The 24,657-nt window shown below is 43.3% G+C and overlaps 1 protein-coding gene across 1 annotated transcript in view; it reads right to left on the reverse strand.

Annotated features, from left to right (window-relative positions):
- The window catches only part of SLC40A1 (solute carrier family 40 member 1), a 145,134-nt gene that overhangs the window by 38,900 nt on the left and 81,577 nt on the right, over nucleotides 1-24,657 (reverse strand). Inside the window, exon 4 of the mRNA XM_073647838.1 lies at nucleotides 17,142-17,257. Within this exon, the coding sequence (XP_073503939.1) occupies nucleotides 17,142-17,257 (116 nt within the window). The remainder of the gene's footprint in view (nucleotides 1-17,141; nucleotides 17,258-24,657) is intronic.

Consider the following 24,657-nt stretch of genomic DNA (forward strand, 5'->3'; position numbering starts at 1 on the left):
CTATGCTCTACACACTGGAAAAATTCTCACAAAGAGTGATGTTTTTTATTAAAAATGTGTGATTTCCATATTTTGTTGATGCTCATCAAGAATTTATCGATGGTCCACTGTCCCTGGGGAAAGTGATGATGGCTTTGCAGGAGTCCCTTAGGGACAAAGTTCTTGGATTGGATGACATTTACATCAAACTTTATAAAGAGCATGGGGAGATTTTCATGCCTTCATTGTTAAAGGGAACCTGTCACCAGCATTTCTGCTGGGAAGTAGGGAGGAACCCTATATATACCAAGTCCATTAGCAGAGTTAAACACCTGTTCCCAGCAGAAATCTATTCCAAGTCTAAGAACATATGTTGTTCGAAAAGCATCTGGTAATTAGCACTTTATCCCATGTCTCCCCTGTTACTACACATGATTTGCACTTATAAGGATGGATTTTCGATTTGACTAATAAAAATTCAAACTTTTAATTATTTGGCGTCTTGGGAGTTGGATCAACTTCTCCTATACTAAGAGCGATGACTGAACCAGCATTGGTGCTGCCCCCGTGACTGATAACAAATGCTGCCAGGGAGAATAACGTTCATTTTCTCCCAGCAGTGTTCGGCTAAGTGTGGGCAGGTTAATAATGCTATTAACCTGCAGATTAACCCCATATCTGCAAGTTAATAGCGGTTTTCCTGGTGACAGGTTCCCTTTAACCCCTTTATCACCCAAGCCTGTTATCACCTTCATGACCAGACCAAATTTTATTCAGATGTTTGTGTGGGTGCTTGGTGTAAACTTTTTTTATTTAGAAGAGAAAAAAAAAAGAATCTAGAAAGAAAAAGCTAAAAATAAAATAAACAGAATATAAAAATTTGGTAAAATAAAACACAGAAGTGGGGGAGGGGGTTAGGGAGAGGAGGAGAGGGGAAGATGGGGATTGGGGTGTATTATGAAAAAGCTAGGGATCAGGAACATCTGCTTTCTTCTTTCTAAAACCGCAGCAGCAACACCGGCAGTGATGACTTCAAAAAGTCTGTTGCACCACAAGGCGCAGCACAGCGCGGCAGAACAGCACTATGACCGCTCAGCACACGTCCGAAGCTAGGATGATAAGATCGCCATCATCGTCTGATGGCATCAATCAGAGCTGGCCCTGGTGATGCTAGCGTTGCTAGATTCCAGCTTATGATCGGTACTGGGTACGTCCAAGGTCAGGAAGGGGTTAAATACTTGAAATGAGGCCCCAATTAATGAGAAGATACTAGACTTGGCGATCGAGGCATTCATTTTTGTATTTCCCAAAAAAAGTTGAATTCAAATATTCCCATCTTCTTGAATACAGATATAAAAGTCCTGGCTGAGTTTCTTGCAAATCATCTAGCAAAGGAGAATGTCAGTTGGACATCCTGACTGTCACGTCTGCCTAAAGCCACTGGCTCAAAAAGGCAACCTTAGACAGACTTGGCACAAGCCACTCAGTCTGGAAGATTTCATAGGAGCCCCGATACTCTTTAACCCCTATACAGGGATCTGGTTTTACAACAGGATCCAGTGGATTGCTACCACGAAAAAGCTGCTGTCTGAAAGTGCGAACCAGAGATAGGAATAGTCATCAAGCAGGGTTAAAGCAAAGAGGTCGCATCAGGAATAGAATCATAAAACAAGTGGGTAGTCAAATGTCAAGCTGAGGTCAAAGAATGGGAACAATCAGGACAAAACATAGAAGCACAGGACAGGAAATGGCACAGATGTTACACTGACCAAGCAAGATTTATCTCCCAACCAACCTACCCCAAAAATTCTCTCTCCTATAAATTCATAGGGTATTTGGGAGTAAGCCATACGCAAACATTTTTTTATATAAATCAGGGTGATATACTGTCTTTGGATATTAAAAAAATACTTTGACACGGTTGAGTGGCATTTTTTGTGAAAACGTTAAAGAGATTTGGGGATACGGGAATGCTGTTGCAAACAGGTCTCAAGAAGAGGGTGGAGGTGAATCTCAGATTCTTTTGCATTGACTAGGTGTACATATTAGGGTTATCCCCTTTCACCTGGTGCTTGCATTTAGAATTAAAGAAAATCCAGCTATTGGTGACTTCAGATTTGGTAAATATGAAGACAAGATTTCATTGTATGCTGATGATATTCTGTTTTTTTTTATATCCTCATTAACTCTGATAGGCTCAGAATATGCAGCATTCGTTTGGATGTGTAACATCCCTGGCGGTGTGCTGGCATGGCTTTACATCTCCCACCATGAAAGACCGCCAACTTACCTATCAGTCCAGACTGCACACTTTACTCCATTACTTGCTGTGTGCATGTCTCTTGTCTGATTGCTTAGGGCGGCGGCCCTGTTACTTCCTGATTCTTAAAGTTACAGTGTGCACAGTCTTGATGCCTCCCCAGCCTATTGCTGTGAGTCACTGGATACTTAAACCTCCTCCACCCAGTAGGAGGTGCCTGAGCAACACTTTCTTTCAGTGTGTTCTGTGCAACTGAGTTGCCAGGTCCTGTCCTGTATCTTGTCTGTTTCTGCCACCCTGGGGGCTGTATACCCAGGCCCGTTACCTGTATCTGTGACTTCTAGTCTGTTTCCGCCACCCTGTGGGCTGTATACCCAGGCCCGTTACCTGTATCTGTGACTTCTAGTCTGTTTCTGCCACCCTGGGGGCTGAGTTCCCAGGCTCGTTCCTGTATCTTGTTCCTGGTTCAGTTCCTGTCTGAACTGTGTCCTAGCCCCTTACCTGTTTGTCTCTATGTCTGTACCTTCCCTTTTCCTGCAGTGTCTGAACCTGCACCTAACTCCAACTCGTTGTCTCTGTACTTCTGTTTGTGAGTTTGGTGTCCACTCGCTACTTCATTGTAAGTACCTTGTGTGTATCTGGTTCTACTTGTCCCGTTTCCCTGCCTCCGTATCTACCTCCTGTGTTCTAACTATCTTCCTGTGTTTCCCAGTCTGTTCCATGTGAAAAGTGCCCTGTCTTGTCTGCCTGCCCCTTCTGCTCTGCGGTTTCGCTCTGCTCTGTTCTGCTCCGCTTGTTCCTCCGCACTTGCGGTTTCACTCTGCTCTGTTCTGCCTTGCTTGTTCCTCCGCACTTGCGGTTTCGCTCTGCTCTGTTCTGCCTCGCCTGTCCTCCGCACATGCTGTTTCGCTCTGCCTCACTTGTCCTCTGCACCTGCGGTTTCGCTCTGCTCTGTTCTGCTTGTCCTCCGCACCTGCGGTTTTCGCTCTGCTTGTTCTCCGCACCTGCGGTTTTCGCTCTGCTCTGCTTGTCCTCCGCAACTGCGGTTTTCGCTCTGCTCGTCCTCCGCAACTGCAGTTTTCACTCTGCTCTGCTTGTGCTCCGCACCTGCGGTTTTCGCTCTGCTCTGCTTGTCCTCCGCAACTGCGGTTTTCGCTCTGCTCTGCTTGTCCTCCGCACCTGCGGTTTTCGCTCTGCTCTGCTGGTCCTCCGCACCTGCGGTTTTCGCTTTGCTCTGCTTGTCCTCCGCACCTGCGGTTTGTTCCTGTATCCCAGTCTGTACTGGTCCCTATCCAGCCTGTCTGCATACCAGCCGTGCCAGCCTGTACCCGCCTGTCTGCATAGCTGCCAGTACCCGTCTGTCTGCATTCCAGCTGTGCCAGCCAGTACCCGCCTGTCTGCATACCAGCCGTGCCTGCCCGTTCCTGCATTCCCCGGGGTGGGTCAACAGCTGTGACCGGGGTCTGATCTGGAGTAGCACCAGGGCCACCTCCCACATCCCTCCTCAGACCACGGAGTCGATTAAGCCGCCGTGCGTTCGTGGTCAGATCTGGCGAGGCCCCTAGTCACGCCCCTCCAGGCACTCCTCGGTTCGTGGCCCAGTGGAACCACTAACCATGCTCACGCCAGTCAGTCCGGCCGTGAGCGTAACACGATGTTGGTCTGGCTTAAAAATCAACTAGTCAAAATCAATATTGCTTTAGGGTGCGTTAGCATATGCAATTTAAAATGTAAAAAGGAATTGAAATAGTTTGGACTTCATCATACTTAGGTGTTGAGATCTTAAAAAACCCACAGGCATATTTTAAACAACGTATTTCTCAATTACTGACGGCAAAGGTAGGAGTATGGAGTGGGATGCTGCTGTCCAGTCCTGCCACAGTGCTTCTCAATAAGATAGTTCTGCTCCCCAAGACATTGTTTCTAAATTGCCCAGTGTGGAGACCCCAAAAAGTTGGGGTGTTGTTGATTAGATTTTTAATCACTTGATTTGGAGTAAATACAAAAAAGGGTAAGAAATAAATACGCTCACAAGACCTACAGAAGAAGGGGGATGTGGAGAGCCCAAATATTTTGTATTTTTTGGCTACTCTATTACAACATTTTATAAGGTGGGGGAATTGGCGGCACATAAGTATTTTCTAAGTTGGTGGATTTGGTAAGCAGGGAAATATTTACTATGGTTTAAAGGTTGGTTCCTTTCATGTAAATAAGAGCAGGGACTGGGTCATTTATAAAGTCTACTTTTTCCCATATTACATGTTAAAGGTTTTACAAGGGATTGACATGTTTTTGGATTGCAGTTCCTATGAATAATTATGTATTTAAGATAAGTTGATAAGATAATAGTACATTTTTGATATAACTGTAATATAGTTAGTGTAACGGGTCTGGGAGGCGGAACCTCTGAGCTACTATACAAGGGGGCGGTCCTTGTAAGGGAGCGGGTGGCGACCAGGGAAGACGGGCAGGCAGTCACAGCAGGTGACCGGGACAGTGTCTGGGTGAACGGGCTGGAGGTCACGGCAAGTGACCGGGGTAGTCTCTGGATGAACGGGCAGGGGTCACGGCAAGTGACCGGGGCAGTCTCTGGATGAACGGGCAGGGGGTCACGGCAAGTGACCGGGGCAGTCTCTGGATGAACGGGCAGGAGGTCACGGCAAGTGACCGGGGCAGTCTCTGGGTAAAGGGTAGGTACGACCTGTGATGGCTGAGCCTCCAGGTAGGCTAGCAGGCAGATGGTAGATGTGTGCTCCCAGGTGAGCAAGCGAGAGTCTCTGGAGAAACGGGTGGTCACAGCATGTGACGGCGGAGCCTCCAGGTAGGCCAACAGACAGGCAGCAGATGAGCGCTCCCAGGTGAGCGGGCAGGAGTCTCTGGAATGGCAGGTGGTCACAGCACGTGACGGCGGAGCCTCCAGGTAGCCCAACAGACAGGCAGCAGATGAGCGCTCCCAGGTGAGCGGGCAGGAGTCTCTGGAATGGCAGGTGGTCACAGCACGTGACGGCGGAGCCTCCAGGTAGGCTAGCAGGCAGGTAGCAGATGTGCGCTCTCAGGTGAGCGGGCAGGAGTCTCTGGAATGGCAGGTGGTCACAGCACGTGACGGCGGAGCCTCCAGGTAGGCTAGCAGGCAGGTAGCAGATGTGCGCTCCCAGGTGAGCGGGCAAGCTGGTCCATAGACAGACTGACAGGAGTAGGAAGGCAGACCGTCGGACCTCAGGCTAGCAAGCAGGTAGGAGGAATGTCAGGCAGGAAACAGACAGCAAACTGGCAGGTTTCTGGCAGGTAAATGGCAGGTAACTGGCAACGGGACCTGAGGGCTGAAGCAGAGTAGTGAACAGTGCAACAACATTGCTCGGGCACCTCCATTTTGGAGGAGGTGCCTTATATATGGTGAAGTCCTCCGGCCATTGGCCGGGGACTCCTTAGGACGGCGCGCGCGGCCCCTCTAAGAGGGAGGGAGCGCGCGCGCGCGCCCTAAGCACAGTGGCCGGGAAGGAGCGCGCGCTGCCAGCAGAGCGGGAGGAGGACGCCGGGCTCGGAGCAGAGGGGTGAGGGGAACAGCGTTCCTGCCTAGCAGAGGGCAGGGACGCCGGCGCTACAGTTAGACAATCATATTTGTTTCTATGTGGCTCTTTGTTAAAGGGATATTCCCAAAATCCTATCCCAATATGTTGTAGGTGTAATAATAATACTAATAATACTACCAAATACCTCAAATTAAAAATGTAACGTTTTTCTGATTAGCAATGTTCGCTTACCCAATGTGCAGGGCATTGCAGTAGCTTAGATATCCATGGTTACTAACAATTAACTGTCACTATATGAGTGGTTATAACTATGGATACCTAAGCTACTGCAATGTCCTGCACATGGGTTAAGCGACATAGTTTATCAGAAGAACTATACTACATTTCTAATTGGAGGTATTTGATAATATCATTATTACACTTATTACATATTGGGATAGGATCTTGAAGATGGGTTATACCCCTTTAACTTTTGATGAGTTATAAATGATTAATAATTTACCTCATTCCGCACTTTTCACATGTTTCAAGTCGAAGCATGCATATTTGAGTACTTCTGAAAAATATTGATTTAGAATTTTTAGTTCTGAAATTCTGAAGTCATTAAAGAGTTGCCTGGATGGTTAAGGAAACTGTACACAAAATAAAGGCTATGAGGAGAGTTGATGTTGGGAATGTGGATGATAGGCACTGGTGGCCATATACAAGGAATTCCACAAAATTTCAATAAATCATGTTCACCAATTTGTTCAGTTAGTGATAAATGTAACACACGAGAAGCAGACACAATTCACATGTTTTAGAATCGTACAAAACAATTTAGATTTGGAAAGAAAGAGTCCAGCTGCTCTTGCGAATGGCAGACAAGGAATCTTGTTTTGACAGTTTTGGGGGACTGCAAATTTATTGTAGATTGTAGATTATCAAAATGAAAGAGGTTACTTTTTCAATTGTTGATTATAGTCAGATTCGTTATCATTTATCACTGGATTGTGTGCCTTCTTTTGTTTCTCACAGAAATCGTGTGAATCTTGTCATGTTTTTAGAAAAATGTAATTGCATTTTGAAAAATCTATTATTTAATTATTTTACTAAAAGGAATGCTTGGATTAAAAGTTTAAAGGGGTTGTCCAGACAAAATAAAACTTGGCCCACAGGACGGCATATGTAAAAAATAAATAGACTCAATCATACTCACCTACCAGTGTCCATGCAGAGACTGGAGGTGGTGATGACACCATTCCACTAGCTGCCAGACTGCTGTGGCCTGTGATTGGCTACAGCGGTCAGGTGACTTTGGGCAGTACATAATAAAAAAACATGTTACAATGCACTGCTCAAGTCATCTTACCTCTTCAGTCAATCACAGGTCACAGCGGTCCAGCGACGCAGTGACATCACCACTTTCTGTCTTGTGCAGACCCCAGAGCCACTTGCACTGGATACAGGTGGGATGGCGGCGGCTCCATCAGCACACCTGCAACACAATCGCTTGAGTGTCGATGGTCACCATGGCAACAAGAGGTAAACAATGACCTCTGGGTCTGTCAAGTATGATGGTCTATTAAGCAAGGCCCAACAGGCCTCCTTTCAGATTAACTGTAAGTGAGACTAACTAAACAAAAGTTTTTAAAAATTCTAAAAATGAAAAAAAAAAAAAATTAAGTGTAAAAAAAAAAGTCCTCCCCAAAATTTTGTTTTTGCATTAATTCTGAAGACACAATAATAGGAAGAGTACAAATATTTGGTAATGCCGCTTCTGGAAGTGTATAAAGTGAACCAGTAATATATAAAGTGAAGTAATTGTTGGCAGCTGGCTCCCTGCTGCCTAATTCACCATAAGAGCACTTTCTCAGCTCAGAACAGTCACAGAACCGCTCCTGGCGGCAATTCTTTTGCTTTCTGGGACGTCACATCAACAGAACTCTCTTACACTCTGCTCTATATGGACAGGCAGTCACTGATGATGTCATGCTGATTGACTACTGGCTCCCTGCTGTTTAAGGCTGTGTGCCCACGTAGCATTTTTCAAGCGTTTTTGATGCGGAATTTCCGCAGCGGAAACGCTTGTAAAACGCTTGGTAACACGCACCCCATGGTCCCCAATGGGATTCCGCAAGTTCTATGCACATGCTGCGGATTTTTCCGCAGCGTTTATGCTGCGTTCAAAAATCCGCAGCATGTCATTTAATTTTGCGTTTCCGCAAGCAGAATTGCCTTTGTTCAATGCATAAAAAACGCAAGGCAATTCCGCATGTGGAAAACGCGTGATAAACGCGCGAAAAAAGCGCGATAAACGCGTGCGGAATTCCGCATGCGTTTTTCCGGGAGAGGACTTGCATTTATGCAGCAGAAATTTTCTGCTTCATAAATGCAACGTGGGCACATAGCCTAACTGCGCAAAGGCGTGCTGAGTTAGTGTGATTTACATTCTATGAGCAGTGTAGTGAAATAAGTTTTTTAGTGACACTGATACCCAGCTTAGGTCTTGAAAATCAGGGTCACTTGCAGAACTTTTTGCATGAGCTGGCAAATCAGCAGTTCAACATCAATTGTATTAACTCAGGGCTCGTGTGCTGAGTTATACAATGAGGAGCTGGCTGTCAGCCAGACATTGTCAATGATACTCAATCGACAGTGCAAGGTGGAAAGGAAGGAACTGCTATGTACAGTATATAGGGGGCTATATGATGGCTTATACTGTATATAGGAGGCTATGTGGTAACTCATACTGTATATAGGAGGCTCTGTGGGGCTCATACTGTATATTGGGGGCTATATGGGGGCTCATACTGTATATAAGGGGCTATGTGATGGCTCATACAGTATATAGGAGGCTATGTGGTGGCTCATACGGTATATAGGAGGCTATGTGTGGGCTCATACTGTATATAGGAGGCTATGTGGGTGTTCATACTGTATATAGAGGGGAAAAAGATCTTCAGCTCACCTGGCCCAGCCTGCCCAGTCCTCCTTTCCATGATCTCGGTGCTCGGAATTAATCCATCCCCATCTGGGAGAAAAATCCTCAGTGAAAGTAAAAAATAGTTTTCCAGCACACGATGTAGAAAAATTAAAAAAAGCCTTTATTTAATCCATCGTTAAAAAATACAATTCCAACAGAAATAAAAGCATGTGTAGGCTTACGCGTTTTGGATCATATTTGACGCAACATTTATTCAGTACTTTATGCTATGACTAAGGGTCAAATATGATCCGAAACGCATAAGCCTACACATGCTTTTATCTCTGTTGGAATTGTATTTTTTAATGAAGGATTAAATAAAGGCTTTTTTTAATTTTTCTATATCGTGTGCTGGAAAACTATTTTTTACTTTCACTGTATATAGAGGGGCTATGTGGAGGCTCATACTGTATGTAGGGGCACATACTGTATATAGGGGGCTGTGTGTGGGCCCATACGGTACATAAGGGGACTGTGTGAGGGGTCATATGGTATACGTATAGGGGGATGACAACATATTTAATTCTGCTTAAGTGATATAATTATTTTATTTTAATGTTAATTGTAATTAATATGTTAATATTAATAGTGAGTATAATTAATTTCAGCCTATTGGTGTGGCCCTGCACAATAGTCATGGTCTCTTATGTGGTCCCTCGAGAAAATGAATTGCCCACCCCGGCAACTGATGAAGAAAAAAAAAATCCCATATAACGCCTTAAAGTCTTTTAACATCCTAACAAACAAAAAATTTCAAAAATGATGCAGATATAAAGAAGGCATATGGTAATTTTTTTTACATTTTTTAAGCTGAATTACAGTTTTAAAGACATTGAAATTGTATTAATTCTATAAAGGTTGAAAATTGCTAATTTTTCTTCAAATCTGAGATATTTTAAGAAATAAATGCAAATCATATCTACATTACCAGTAACAAACTGCAGTGGGTCACAAAAAACAGCCTCAGAATTACCACATAAAGTGACATGTCAGTTATGAAAAATTTTATCTGGCCAGGAAGATGAAAACTGGCTTAAGTAGGAAGGGGTTAAAGGGAATGTGTCATCAGAAAACTGTGTGAAATGTATTTTAAAAAAATTTAAATCTTGCAATTTTCACACTGACCATTGGAATTTTTTAGACTCTAACCTCCTGTTTTAGGAAATCCACATGGACATTAGCTACAATGAACAGACTCTGATCCTTTCTTTGTTCTGGAGCATCTAATGAGCTTGTGCAAAGATCACTGTGAAGTGAGGGGGGCAGGGTCAGCTGTGTGAAGTGAGGGGAAGCAGGGTCAGCTGTATAAAGTGAGGGGGAGCAGGGTCAGCTGTGTGAAGTGAGGGGGAGCAGGGTCAGCTGAGCGAAGTGAGGGGGAGCAGAGTCAGATGTGACGTCACCTATTGTGATGGATGATCTTGTGTTATCAGTTGTCTATGTATAATTTATTAACCAGGGTCATATTTTCTGTGGTGGCACCTTACAGAGGGGCGGCACCAACTATAAAAGAATTAATAAATTAATGTAACACACTTTGCTGCCTTTAGAAGACTTGATAGAAAAACTGGCAGCTTTTGGGTTGGAGGGTTAGGTATAGTCCCTGTGCATTGAGCAGACAGAAAGAGGGAAAAATATATATATTCCTTGCCCTCCTCTGCAGTACTAAGTGAGCATTACACTGATTGGTGGATTAGAATAACTGTTTAGAAATTACAGCCATTACTTACATATTACTTTTTTTCCCTGCGAAAATAAGCTCTAATAAACTAACATAAACATTAGAAATAATGCCGACATTTATACTTGGATGCACATACTATGGAGTCAATTTCTTCTGCTGATGTTTAGATTGCATTAAACATCACTAAAATTACTTAAAGGGGTTGTCCGATACCTTAAAGGGAACCTGTCATGTCCTGTGTTCTCTCTACACTGTCCCACAATGTACAGATTATTATACTTGGCACAAAAACTGAATTTATCAGATTTGTTGTATGCATCACTAATGCCCATACAAGTAAGTATGCATCGGACTAAATCAATTCGGGAAACATAAGCTAACCAATAGAGAGCAACCGAACAAAAAAGATCAAAAAGTAGACAATATTCCTTAAAAAACCTTTAATGAATCATGGTTAGGCCATTAGGTGGCACTGCATAGAGAGACGCTCACACAACAATGATGTACATTGGGGAAATGTGCTGCCTTCCACTGGCATACACCTTCGTCGAAACGCGAGTTACGCCGAAACGCGCGTCGGGGTAGGCGCAGCACAGCTCTGGTGGATCACATAGGTATTCCCTCTCACAGATCCCAATCATCAGTATCTAAAATGGCATCAGATACAAGGAACCAGGTATATATACTCCCCAGACAATGTTATTAAACCAGAACGATACTGGTACAAATATAAAATGCATAAATACATGAATCAAAACAAAACAAACAAAAAAAACCCACAAATTAAATAAAAAAACCCAAAAAAACTACCTATGTTGGATTCTCCATTTGAGTATTAAAAATATAAATATCATGAGCATTTTACAATGACAACATAGGCATGCGGTGACCTAACTCAATTATTAAACACGGTAACTCTTATATTATAACAAATTGTTTTAAAAAAAAATCTGAATTTATTTATTTTTTTCTGCTATTTGCTACATTCTAGCCTAGGTGAGGTGTATGGTCTGTTAATGGATTTCCCTGAATATTCGTATTGTGTATGAACATTTGCAAGGAGACCCTCTCAAATTCCATCTCACGTTCACATCGGGTGTGGCTAAGGCAAAAAACCAGCCGCACCGAACCAGGGTAAATGTGAACGGAGGGGAATTAAGTTCAAAGAGTTCTCAGATGGATTCTAATACCTCATTGAGTGCCTCTGGATGTAAACTGCCCAAACGATAGATCCAATAGGACTCTTTGGTATTAAGAACTGATCTCAAATTGAGAACAGTCATAGGAATTTGCTCTAAAGGGGTAACCCTTATAGAATTAAAATTTTTATTATGACTCTGTAGCGCCCCGAGTTTTCGGTTGCTACAGAGGTATTGCATCTCACCCAGAGGTGTGATATCTCACTTCCGGGTAAGGATGGAGTGTGGCTCAGGACCCTAACACCCACATGCACTACACCACATATCCGGGGGACAGGGCGACAATGCTCCCAAGAATGAGCACAACTGTCCCTGGCTGGAGGGAACACCTAGAAAGAGGGAACCCGGTAGTGTGTGGGTGGGGAGAGTAGATCCCGGGTGCACTGTATAGAGGAGTATATAAGGTGGGCACCATCTTAGAGTCAGGGGAGAAAGTAGTAGAAGAGAAGAGAGAGCAGAGAGAGAAGGAGGCGGGGAGCAGAGGCTCTGCACAGTCTCTGCTCCGCAGGCAGGCCAAATCTTAAGGCCTGGAGGAGAAGGAAGGAAGGGAGAAGAATGGAGGAAGCTCTAGGAGAAGATTGAAGGGACCCCAGGGGTGCGGACCGGCCAGTTGCCACCGCACGCCCGCCGCTACCAGAGTAGGGGGGTCAGGCCAAGAAAAGGGAACCGGATGCCTCATCTAGTGGAGGAGAGCAACTACCCTCAGCTAGTAACCGGAGGCCGTGGCATTGTACGTGCACGGACCCTCACTACACCCGTTAGGAAGGCACTACATAGGACCCAGGGAAACGGAACATATGTTTGCCCGCCAAGGCCCGAGGCAGCTGGACAGAAACATGGTCACTTGTGGGGTACGACAGGCCAGAGAAAGGACACACGAAGGGGGTCCTGAAAAGCACTCCAAAAGGTACCTGGGAGTTGGCCGAGCCCCTCACCTGGTGAGCACAGCATGACGTGGGCAGGCATAATCTGCAGAAGTGGCTTGGAGTGTAAAACTGTGAGTAAAGACCCTGGACTGCATCACTGGACTCTGAGTCATTACTGCTGCTCCCGCGCACCATCACCCCCATCATCTGCACTCACTGCCCTGAGGCTATACTCCTCCCGTGGGGAGTTATACTACCCCCTGCTGCGCACACAACATCAGCCTCAGCGGTCTGCCCGCGGCGGTTCTTAGTGACCGCAATCCACGGGTGCCGTAGTCGGACATTTAATCATAAAAAACACATAAATAGACTGCCACTGGTTTGGCCACCCTGAGCCACGGGACCGGGTCGCCGCCACGGAGACTACAACCCCCAGCATTATACAGAGACCCGCCTCCGGGTATTTCCCCTTCACACGCGGCCCAGGGGCGCGTCAACTCAGTGATATGCTTCGACAAGCTCTGTTTAAAAAAAATATATTTTCACGTTGTGTCTGTGACCGTTCATGCGGCTATGTAATGTTTGTGCGGTAAATCCCACATAATTGAGTCCACAATCACAGGTCACAATGTGAATTTCCACATCTATATGCTCCCACTCTTTTGGTTTTAATACTATTAGGGGTATTCAGGGTAGATTTTAGTTTGCTCTTTAATAAACTGGGCGCTATATTGTTTTAATAGTTTTTCCTCTACGAAACACAATATTGGGTTTCAGAGGAATTAGTTCTTTTAATATTGGATCTTTCTTTAACAGATAGCAGTATTTATTAAGTATACTTCGGATCGTTTTATTTCTCTTATACAAGTTTCCTTGGATACCCCTTCTCATTAAATCTGGATAGCAGTATTTCAGATTGCTTTATATAGTCTGTCACAGACATACAATTTTGCCTGATTCGGCGAAATTGGCTGGGCGGAATATTCTTTTTCCATTTAGGATAGTGAGGACATTTTTATTTAATTTGTTTACAAATAGCATTGCCCCGTTTTTGTACACTTGCATATGATAAATAAGTCGTCTATATAACGACGGTAAAAAAACACTTAATCAGCATATTTGTCGGACAGGATTGGCGACAGGGACTCGAATCGCCCCATGAACAAATTTGCAATACTTGGGACGACCCGAGTCCCCATCATGGTCCCAAACCGCTGTAAAAACAGTCACAGACACAACATGAAAATAGTTTTTTTTAAAACAGAGCTTGTCCAAGCATATCACTGAGTCATAATAAAAATTTTAATTCTATAAGGGTTACCCTTTTAGAGCAAATTCCTATGACTGTTCTCAATAGGAGATCAGTTCTTAATACCAAAGAGTCCTATTGGATCTATCGTTTGGGCAGTTTACATCCAGAGGCACTCAATGAGGTATTAGAATCCATCTGAGAACTCTTTGAACTTAATTCCCCTCTGTTCACATTCATCTTGGTCTGATGTGACTGTCTTTTTTTTTCCCCTGAACCACATTCGATGTGAGCATGAGAACCCTTTGGACTTAATTCCCCTCAGTTCACATTTACACTGGTTCGGTGAGACTGTTTTTTTGCCTGAGCCACACCCGATGTGAACGTGAGATGGAATTTGAGAGGGTCTCCTTGCAAATGTTCATACACAAAACGAATATTCAGAGAAATCCATTGACAGACCATACACCTCACCTAGTATAGCATGTAACAAATAGTAGAAAAAAAAAAAAATGAATACATTTTTAAAAAAAAAAAATTGTTGTTATAATATAATATAAGAGTTACCGTGTTTAATAATTGAGTTAGGTCACTGTATGTCTATGTTGTCATTGTAAAATGCTCATGATATTTATATTTTTAATACTCAAATGGAGAATCCAACATAGGTAGTTTTTTTTTTTTTCTTTTAATTTTAATATGTGTTTTTTTGTTTTGATTAATGTATTTATGCATTTTATATTTGTACCAGTATCGTTCCGGTTTAATAACATTGTCTGGGGAGTATATATACCTGGTTCCTTGTATCAGATGCCATTTTAGATACTGATGACTGGGATTTGTGAGAGGGAACACTCCACCCACCACTAATTAAGTATAAGATATCAAAGTTTCTATATGTCACTATTTCTTTTACACCTGATGAAGACTCATAGAAGTTGAAACGCGTTGTGTTTTTAAAAGTTTTTTATGGTAAATGTGGTTTGACAGCAAAATCTGTTTTTAAAACCAATAAATCTAATATGGATATATGGACTGTGATCTCCACATTCAAATGGAAGCACCATCCCAAGTTCTTTTCTCCTTGTATACCTCCACGTGGAGTGGCTTCAGGGCCAGGAAAAGCACACTACCACGGAATGGGATGATCAGCATACCGGAGGAGAAACTCCAGTCCTCTTCTAAATTCTTTGCCAGTGTTGTGCCTGTCCAGCACAACCATTTTGGGTGAGTTCATTACATACACGTCACCTCTCCATAGTGTTACACTTAATTACGCTCAGACAGCGCTCTCTGTTTTTTTTCCTCCTTCTATCTTCTCCTGCCAAGGATAACTAAAAAGACACATGTGCATGTTTTTCTCAATATCTGACATGAAATCAGAACAAACTTTTCCCGTTTTAGGTCCATTAGGATTACCATAATTTTTAATATTTGCCAAATGCCAGAATAATGAGAGAGAGGATGTTTTAAGGCATTTTTATTACTTACTGCAAAGTCAAAAGTTTACATACACTAAGATTACTATGCCTTTAAACAATTGACTGCCCATATGATGATGTCATGTGTTTGGAAGCTTCTCATAGGTTTCTTGGCAACATTTGAGTTAATTAGAGACACACCTGTGGATGTATTTTAATGCACACCTCAAACACACTGCTTCTTTGTGTAGCATCATGGGAAAGTCTAAAGAAATCAGCCGAGATATCAGGAAGAGAATTGTGGACTTGCACAAGTCTGGCTCATCCTTGGGTACAATTTCAAGATACCTGAAGGTGCCTCGTTCATCTGTACAAACAATTATATGTAAGTACAAACAAGATGGGAATGTCCAGCTATCATACTGCTCAGGAAGGAGAAGGGTTCTGTGTTCCAGAGATGAACGTGCTTTGGTCGGACAGGTGCATATCAACCCAAGGACAAAAGCAAAAGACCTTGTGAAGATGATGACGGAAGCTGGTAAGATTGTGTCAATATATACAGTGAAACGAGTACTGTATCAACATGGGCTGAAAGGCCACTCTGCCAGGAAGAAGCCATTACTCCAAATGAAACATAAAAAAGCCAGATTAATGTTTGCAAATGCACACAGGAAAAAATACCTTAATTTTTTGAGACATGTCCTGTGGTCTGATGAAACCAAAATGTAACTTTTTGGGCATAATAACCATCGCTACGTTTGGAGGAAAAAGGGAGAAGCTTGGGAGCCTAAGAACACCATCCCAACTGTGAAACACAGGGGTGGCAGCATCATGTTGTGGGGTTGTTTCGGTACAGGAGGGATTGGTGCACTTCACAAAATAGATGGCATCATGAGAAAAGAAGATTATGTGGCAATACTGAAGCAACATCTCAAGACATAAGCCAGGAAGTTAAAGTTTGGGCGGAAATGGGTCTTCCAAATGGACAATGACCCAAAGCATACTGCCAAAATGGTAACAAAGTGACTTAAGGATAACAAAGTCAATGTTTTGGAGTAGCCATCAAAAGCCCTGATCTCAATCCTATTGAAAATTTATGGGCAAAGCTGAAAAGGCAGGTGAGAGCAAGACGACCTACAAACCTGGATCAGTTACACCAGTTTTGTCAGGAGGAATGGGCCCAAATTCCAACCAACTATTGTGAGAAGCTTGTGGAAGGATATCCCAAACGTTTGACCCATGTCATTCAGTTTAAGGGCAATGGTACCATATACTAATGAAATGTATGGAAACTGTTGACTTTGCAGTAAGTAATAAAAATGCCTTAATACATTCTCTCTCTCATTATTCTGGCATTTGGCAAATATTAAAAATTATGGTAATCCTAATTGACCTAAAACGGGAAAGGTTTATTCTGATTTCATGTCAGATATTGAGAAAAACATGCATATGTGTCTTTTTATATAGTGTATGTAAACTTCGGGTTTCAACTGTAAGTGATAGTATAACATTGGAGCAGTGCTGACTAGCGTTTATTTTCTCTTGCAGAGTCGGAAGTTATGGATGCGTGCAAAACATAGGACTGCACTAGGATGTCATCTCAGTGCAGTCCGATATACGCCGACTCACAGAATGGAGAAGATGGACAAATCACAGTAAAATGATGCTCGGCTCACGCTCGCAGCAGAGTTTGACATATGCATATAGCATCTGATTCTCGAGCATGAGAGACTTGTTGGAAGCTACTCACCAGTGTGAGCGAGCCCTTAAAGTGGATTTCCCACGATAATAAATGCATTCTGTGACAGCCGGCTCTGAGAATGGCCAAATCTCTCTCCAAGGGGCGGCAAAATGCAACCGCCTGGGTGACACTTTGGACTGAGGTATCAGGTAGCATGACAGCACAAATATAAATATATTTAAATAATTATAGAAATTTATAGAAATTTTACAGCTATAGAATAGTAATATTGTCAGTATTAGGTACTAACCAAGAGCCATCCTTGATACATAGACATAAGTTCAGTCTGGTATAAGAAAACCACCATCAGGATTATTCCACAAATTATGACGCAAACATTTTGCACAATTAAGGAAGTCTGTGCCACTGTAAAGGGGAGAAAAAAAAGTGAGAAAGTTAAGTTAGACATTGTCACAACATCTTAAATGGTTAGTGTCTCAACAAAATGTGCATAAATCAATAGTACAAGTGAATATTAGAAGCTTTGTAGTATATCTTATCAGAGAAATATGCTTCTTTCTCCACTTTTGAGCCACATCCTTTCCTCTTGAACATCATTCACTAGGAAAAAAAAGCTAAAATCCGTCCTGCTCAAGACAAGGCAGACTGACAGCACACTGAGGCATCAGATGACTCTCCATACAGTCTATGGATAGTAGAGGGGTTTGAAGGAGCAAAGTGCAAGTGAAAGACACAGACATATACAGACCAATGCTACTGCTTACTAGTGAATCACACACTATACTGCAGTCACAGCTACACTACTGAGTACTGCTGTATAAGCTCTATATGCTGCTTCTGAATATGTGTTATTTAGAGACAGGAGAGCAAGAATCCTTGATGTTTGTGTGTATTGCATGTGGGACAAGTAAGGATGATTCTAGATTTTCTGCTGCCTGAGGCGATCATTGAAATGGTGCCCACCTCCCCTCATCCCCTAACAATGTGTCCCACCCCAGTCAAGAAAAAGATCATTATTAAAATATCATTATCAATGATGTGTGCAGTAATTATCTCTCTCCCGAATCTGTAAAAATGAATTATTTGAGGGTCTCCCACATTAGTAAATTAGTAAGGTCTGAATTTACATTCACAACATACCACATTGCAGACAGACATTAATATCCCATCTCAGTAATGGTGGTGACAAATTCACACAATAGCAGATAGCTCTTCTCCCACAGGCGGTGTGTAGTCACGAGCACACAAGCCTGACAGGAAATAGGATGAGTCTTGAGCAGATGTGCAATGTGTGCAAATGTGCTCTGTAACCTGCTAGATCAGGCCTGGGCAAAGTGCGGCCCGCAGGCCACATCTGGCCTTGTGGCTGTCCCCGTCCGGCCTGCGGACCGAGACAGCCGAGGGCAGAAAACAGTGGCTGGACATGGGAAGCCTATGGGGGTCTGTGGCTGGACATGGGGAGATTATGGGGGTCTGTCACTAGACATGGGGAGATTATGGGGGTCTGTTACTAGACATGGGGAGCCTATGGGGTTCTGTTACTAGACATGGGGAGATTATGGGGGTCTGTTGCTGAACATGGGAAGCCTATGGGGGTCTGTTGCAGGACACGGGGAGTCGATGGGGGTCTGTTGCTGGACATGGGGAGCCTATGGAGGTCAGTTGCTGGACATGGGGAGCCTATGGGGGTCTGTTGCTGGACATGGCGGTCTGTTGCTGGATATGGGGAGCCTATGGGGGTCAGTTGCTGGGCATGGGGAGCCTATGGGGGTCTCTTGCTGGACATTGGGGGTCTGTTGATGGACATGCGGAGGCTATGGGGGTCTCATGCTGATCATGGGAAGGCTGTGTGGAGGCCTTTAAGGTATATAGGGGGCTGTGTGTGTGTTCGCTCAACCGGTATATAGGGGGATGTCTGCATACTTAATTCTGCGCAATATTAAGTGATTATATTAATATTAATATAAAGTAATTATAATTAATATGGTAATTTTAATACTGAGCAGAGTTAATTTCAGCCTATTGGTTCGGCCCTCCACAACAGTCACGGTCTCTCATGTGGCCCCTCTGGAAAATTAATTGCACACCCCTGTACTTGATTGTAATGCCAGCAGCATCAAGGGGAGCCAACTGAATGGTTGTTGAACAAGTGGCTGCTCACATAGAACATGGACACTGTGGCCAAAGATGCCAACATACTATTTATTTAGATTTCCTGATAAGTAAATCTAAAAATCATAAATGGACCACTTTTATATGGACATAAACCATCACCCATTTTTTTGGAAACCATACGCCACCTCGACCCCATATTTTGCAGACCACACTCATTTACACACCCTTTCCTCACACACAAAATAAAAGTAACAGTACTCAAGCGCTTTCCAAGCGATTTTAGCATCACTTGGAAAAGTGCTTGACAACTTGGTCACACTATATAAATCCATGTAACCGGCATGGATTTTTAAAGTGTGACCAAGTTAATCGTTAAAAAAAAAAAGAATAAAAATGGTAAAAGATAAAGATTATACTTACCTTCTGATGGCCCCCGGTGTTTTCTCCACTGCTTCCGGTCTGTTGTACGGCTCGCGGTGGTGTGAAAGGACTTTTCATGACGTCATTTAGTCATGTGATAGGTCACGTGACCGCCAACGTCAGCGGTCGCGTGACCTGTCACATGACTAAATGACGTCATGAAAGGTCCTTTTAGACCATCGCGAGCCGTACAAGAGACCAGACGCATCGCTGAGGAGACCGGGGGACATCAGAAGGTAAGTATAATCTTTTTATTTTAAATTCTTTTTTTTAACAGGTGCTATGGTAAGAGGAGACTCTCCTCCAGACCTGGGTACCATCCCGCACATTGAATTGCTTAATATAAGCATGTGCACATGTAGTCATGCGGATATTAAGCGATTCAATGCAAGTCAATAGCGGCAATTACGCTGCGTGTCCGCAAAATTAATGGACATGCTGCGTATTTTTCCACAATGATAATCCGCAGCGGAAATTTCTGCAGCATGTGCACAGCACATGCGGATTATCATTTGGGACCATGGGGCACGTATTACCAAGCGTTTAAGCGTTTTCGCTGCGGAAATTTCATGGCAAAAACGCTTGAAATATGCATAGTGGGCACGCAGCCTTATTGGACTGCTGCAGTTTTGATAAAATCACTGTTTTCTCTGCTGCAGATCTAGCAGTTATCTGAATGCTGAGCTCTGTATAATTCCGCCTACTCTACTGATTGGTAGTTTTCTGCCTATGCATAGTGAACACAGAAAGCTGCCAATCAGTGGTGTTGGTGGGGTTATACAGAGCTCATGAATGCGGAGGACTACATTGCAGCAGGTTTACTAGTCCTCTATTTCCTGCTAATGGAACAGTGATTTTATGAAAATTACATCAAACAACCCACTAAATGACACATCGCTGGAATCAGGGTCTATATCATGCTGCGCTCAGATCAGGTGGCAAAAACCTGGTGACAGATTCCCTTGAAGTCAGCAGGTTGTCACAGTGCAAGAGGGCTTCAGCCACACCAGACAAATAGCTAGGGACTCAACTCAAAGGGGGGTGAAACATCTGAGTGGGCCCCTAACCAGTAACCCTGATTACAACTATGGTGGTGCATCCTAATTGTGTGTACAGGGGAACTTCAGCAGATGACCGCTCTGTAACTGAAAATAAATCTCTATACTAAGACAAAGCCTGATATTACCACCATACGGTGACCATATAGTGGTAGACACCAGTCCTACAGAAGATACAAGTGATTAGAGTTCAGTTATAGATGGTGACTTATAGCTGATGTTCGTTCTGATGGGAGTCATTCACTTTTCCCGTCTTTTCCATCTGGTCCAGACCAACATGATGACTTCTTCCAGCCACGACTCGTCTGCAGAGTTTACAACAAAGACACATTTGACTTCTCACATTTCTTGCACTGTCTCTATCTATTCCGAACCTTCACAAACTACTCAACGCAGTGCTGAGTCGCTGCTGTCGTATGTGTCCCTATTATTGCAATTGCTGTGTGGGACAATAACAGCGCTCCTCTTACTGCTCCACATAATAATGCCCACCACTGAACCTCTTACATAGTAATAATGCCTCTTTTGTGGCCTCTAGACGGTAAAATTGCCATTGCCCCCTAGAAAATAGTGTCCACATTTTGCCCATAGAAAATAATAATTCTCCCTGTGCATCTTTGATGGTCAATATTTCAAAATTATCTGAGTTCCCCTATAACAATAATGCTTTTTAAGTGCCCACTTATCGCTCCCACCCAATGCACAGGTCCTCTATACACAGTATGGTGGGTCCACAGCTCCCTACACACAGTATATTCGGCAAACAGCTCCCCTATACACAAGTATGAATAGCCCACAGCTCCCCTATACACAAGTATGATGGGCCCACAGCTCCTTAATACACAGTATAATGGGCCCACAGCTGCTATATACACAGTATCGGCCAACAGCTCCCATATACACAGTATATTGGACCAACTGCTCCTCTATACACAGTATAATGCCCCCCCACAGCTGCCCTATACACAGCATATTGGGCCAAGAGCTCCCCTATACGCAGTGGGATGGGCCTACAGCTCCCTTACAGACAGCATAATTTCCCCACAACTCCCCTATACACAGTATGATGGGCCCACAGCTCCCCTATACACAGTATGATGGGCATACAGCTCCCCTGTATACAGTATGATGCACCCACAGCTCCCCTATACATAATATGATGTCCTCACAAACCCTATATATAGTATGATGGGCTTCCCTGTACACAGTATGATGGGCCCAGAGCTCCCGTATACACAGTTTCATGGACCCAAAGCTCCGCTTTACACAGTATAATGCCATCACAGTTCCCCTATACACAGTATGATGGACCCACAGGTCACTTATACACAGTATGACGGGCTCAAAGCTCCCCAATACATAGTATAATGGGTCCACAGCTGCCATATACACAGTATTGGTCAACAGCTCCCCTATGCACAAAATATTGGGCCAACAGCTCTCCTATACACAGTATACAACCCCTGGCAAAACTTATGGAATCACTGCGCTCGGAGGATGTTCATTCAAGTTGTTTAATGTTGTTGAAAAAAAGCAGATCACAGACATGGCACAAAACTAAAGTAATTTCAAATGGTAACTTCAGGGCTTTAAGAAACACTAAAAGAAATCAAGATTAAAAATGTGGTACCCAGTAAGGGTAATTTTTTTCAGACCAAGCAGATGGAAAAAATTATGGAATCACTCAATTCTGAGGAAAAAATTATGGAATCACCCTGTAAATTTTCATTTCCAAAACTAACACCTGCGTCAAATTAGATCTGCTCGTTAGTCTGTATCTAAAAAGGAGTGATCACACCTTGGAGAGCTGTTGCACCAAGTGGACTGACATGAATCATGGCTCCAACATGAGAGATGTCAACTGAAACAAAGGAGAGGATTATCAAATTCTTAAAAGAAGGTAAATCATCACGCAATGTTGCAAAAGACGTTGGTTGTTCACAGTCAGCTGTGTCTAAAATCTGGACCAAATACAAACAACATGGGAAGGTTGTTAAAGGCAAACATACTGGTAGACCAAGGAAGACATCAAAGCGCCAAGACCGGAAACTTAAAGCAAAACAGGAAATGCACAACAAAACAAATGAGGAACGAATGGGAGGAAACTGGAGTCAAAGTCTGTGACCGAACTGTAAGAAACCGCCTAAAGGAAATGGGATTTACATACAGAAAAGCTAAACATAAGCCATCATTAACACCTAAACAGAAAAAAACAAGGTTACAATGGGCTAAGGAAAAGCAATCGTGGACTGGGGATGAAAGTCATATTCAGTGATGAATCGCGAATCTGCACTGGGCAAGGTGATGATACTGGAACTTTTGTTTGGTGCCGTTCCAATGAGATTTATAAAGATGACTGCATGAAGAGAACATGCAAATTTCCACAGTCATTGATGATATGGGGCTGCATGTCGGGTAAAGGCACTGGGGAGATGGCTGTCATTACATCTTCAATAAATGCCCAAGTTTACATTGATATTTTGGACAGTTTTCTTGTCCCATCAATTGAAAGGATGTTTGGGGATGATGACATAATTTTTCAAGATGATAATGCATCCTGCCATAGAGCAAAAACTGTGAAAACATTCCTTGAAAGAAGACACACAAGGTCAATGCTATGGCCTGCAAATAGTCCGGATCTCAATCCAATTGAAAATCTTTGGTGGAAGTTGAAGAAAATGGTCCATGACAAGGCTCCAACCTGCAAAGCAGATCTGGCAACAGCAATCAGAGAAATTTGGAGCCAGATTGATGAAGAGTGCTGTTTGTCACTCATTAAGTCCAAGCCTCAGAGACTGCAAGCTGTTATTAATGCCAGAGTTGGTGCAACAAAATAGTAGTGATGTATTGGAGTGTTCTTTTGTGTGTTTGTTTTTCCTGATTCCATAATTTTTTCCTTCTGCTTGGTCTGAGTACCACATTTTTAATCTTGATTTCTTTTAGTGTTTCTTAAAGCCCTAAAGTTGCCATTTGAAATAACTTTAGTTTTGTGCCATGTCTGTGATCTTCTTTTTTTCAACAACATTAAACAACTGAATGAACATCCTCCGAGCCCGGTGATTCCATAATTTTTGCCAGGGGTTGTAATGCCCCAACAGTTGCCCTACAGTCATGGCCAAAAGTATTGAGAATGAGACAAATAGTAATTTTTCCAAAGTTTACTGCTTCATTTTTTGTAATGGCAATTTGCATATACTCCTGAATGTCAAAGAGTGATCAGTTTAACAGCAATTGCTGTACTTGCAAAGTCAATATTTGCCCAGAAAATGAACTTTAACCCCCAAAACACATTTCAACATCATTGCAGTCCTGCCTTAAAAGGAGCAGCTAACATTGTTTTAGTGATTGATCCATTAACACAGGTGTGGGTGTTGATGAGGACAGGGCTGGCGATCAGTCAGTCATGATTAAGTAAGAATGACATCACTGGACACTTTAAAAGGAGGCTGGTTCTTGGTATCATTGTTTCTCTTCAGTTAACCATGGTTATCTCTAAAGAAACACGTGCAGCCATCATTGCACTGCACAAAAATGGCCTAACAGGGAAGAGTATCGCAGCTACAAAGATTGCACCTCAGTCAACAATCTATCGCATCATCAAGAACTTCAAGGAGAGAGCTTCCATTGTTGTCAAAAAGGGTCCAGGGCGCCCAAGAAAGACCAGCAAGCGCCAGGACCGTATCTTAAAACTGTTTCAGCTGCGGGATCGGATTACCAGCAGTGCCGAGCTTGCTCAGGAATGGCAGCAGGCTGGTGTGAGTGCTTCTGCACGCACTGTGAGGCGGAGACTCTTTGAGCAAGGGCTGGTTTCAAGGAGGGCAGCAAAGAAGCCACTTCTCTCCAGAAAAAACATCAGGGACCGACTGATATTCTGCAAAAGGTACAGGGAGTGGACTGCTGAGGACTGGGGCAAAGTCATTTTCTCTGATGAATCCCCTTTTCGATTGTTTGGGACATCTGGAAAACAGCTTATTCGGAGAAGAAGAGGTGAGCGCTACCACCAGTCTTGTCTCATGCCAACTGTAAAGCATCCTGAAACCATTCATGTGTGGGGTTGCTTCTTAGCCAAGGGAATCTGCTCACTCACAGTCTTGCCTAAAAACACAGCCATGAATAAAGAATGGTACCAGAATGTCCTCCAAGAGCAACTTCTCCCAACCGTCCAAGAGCAGTTTGGCGCCCAACAATGCCTTTTCCAGCATGATGGAGCAC

The sequence above is a fragment of the Phyllobates terribilis genome, unplaced genomic scaffold (genome assembly GCF_046119375.1).
Source record: "Phyllobates terribilis strain yellow unplaced genomic scaffold, ASM4611937v1 Scaffold_9__5_contigs__length_417890890, whole genome shotgun sequence".
NCBI lineage: Eukaryota > Metazoa > Chordata > Amphibia > Anura > Dendrobatidae > Phyllobates > Phyllobates terribilis.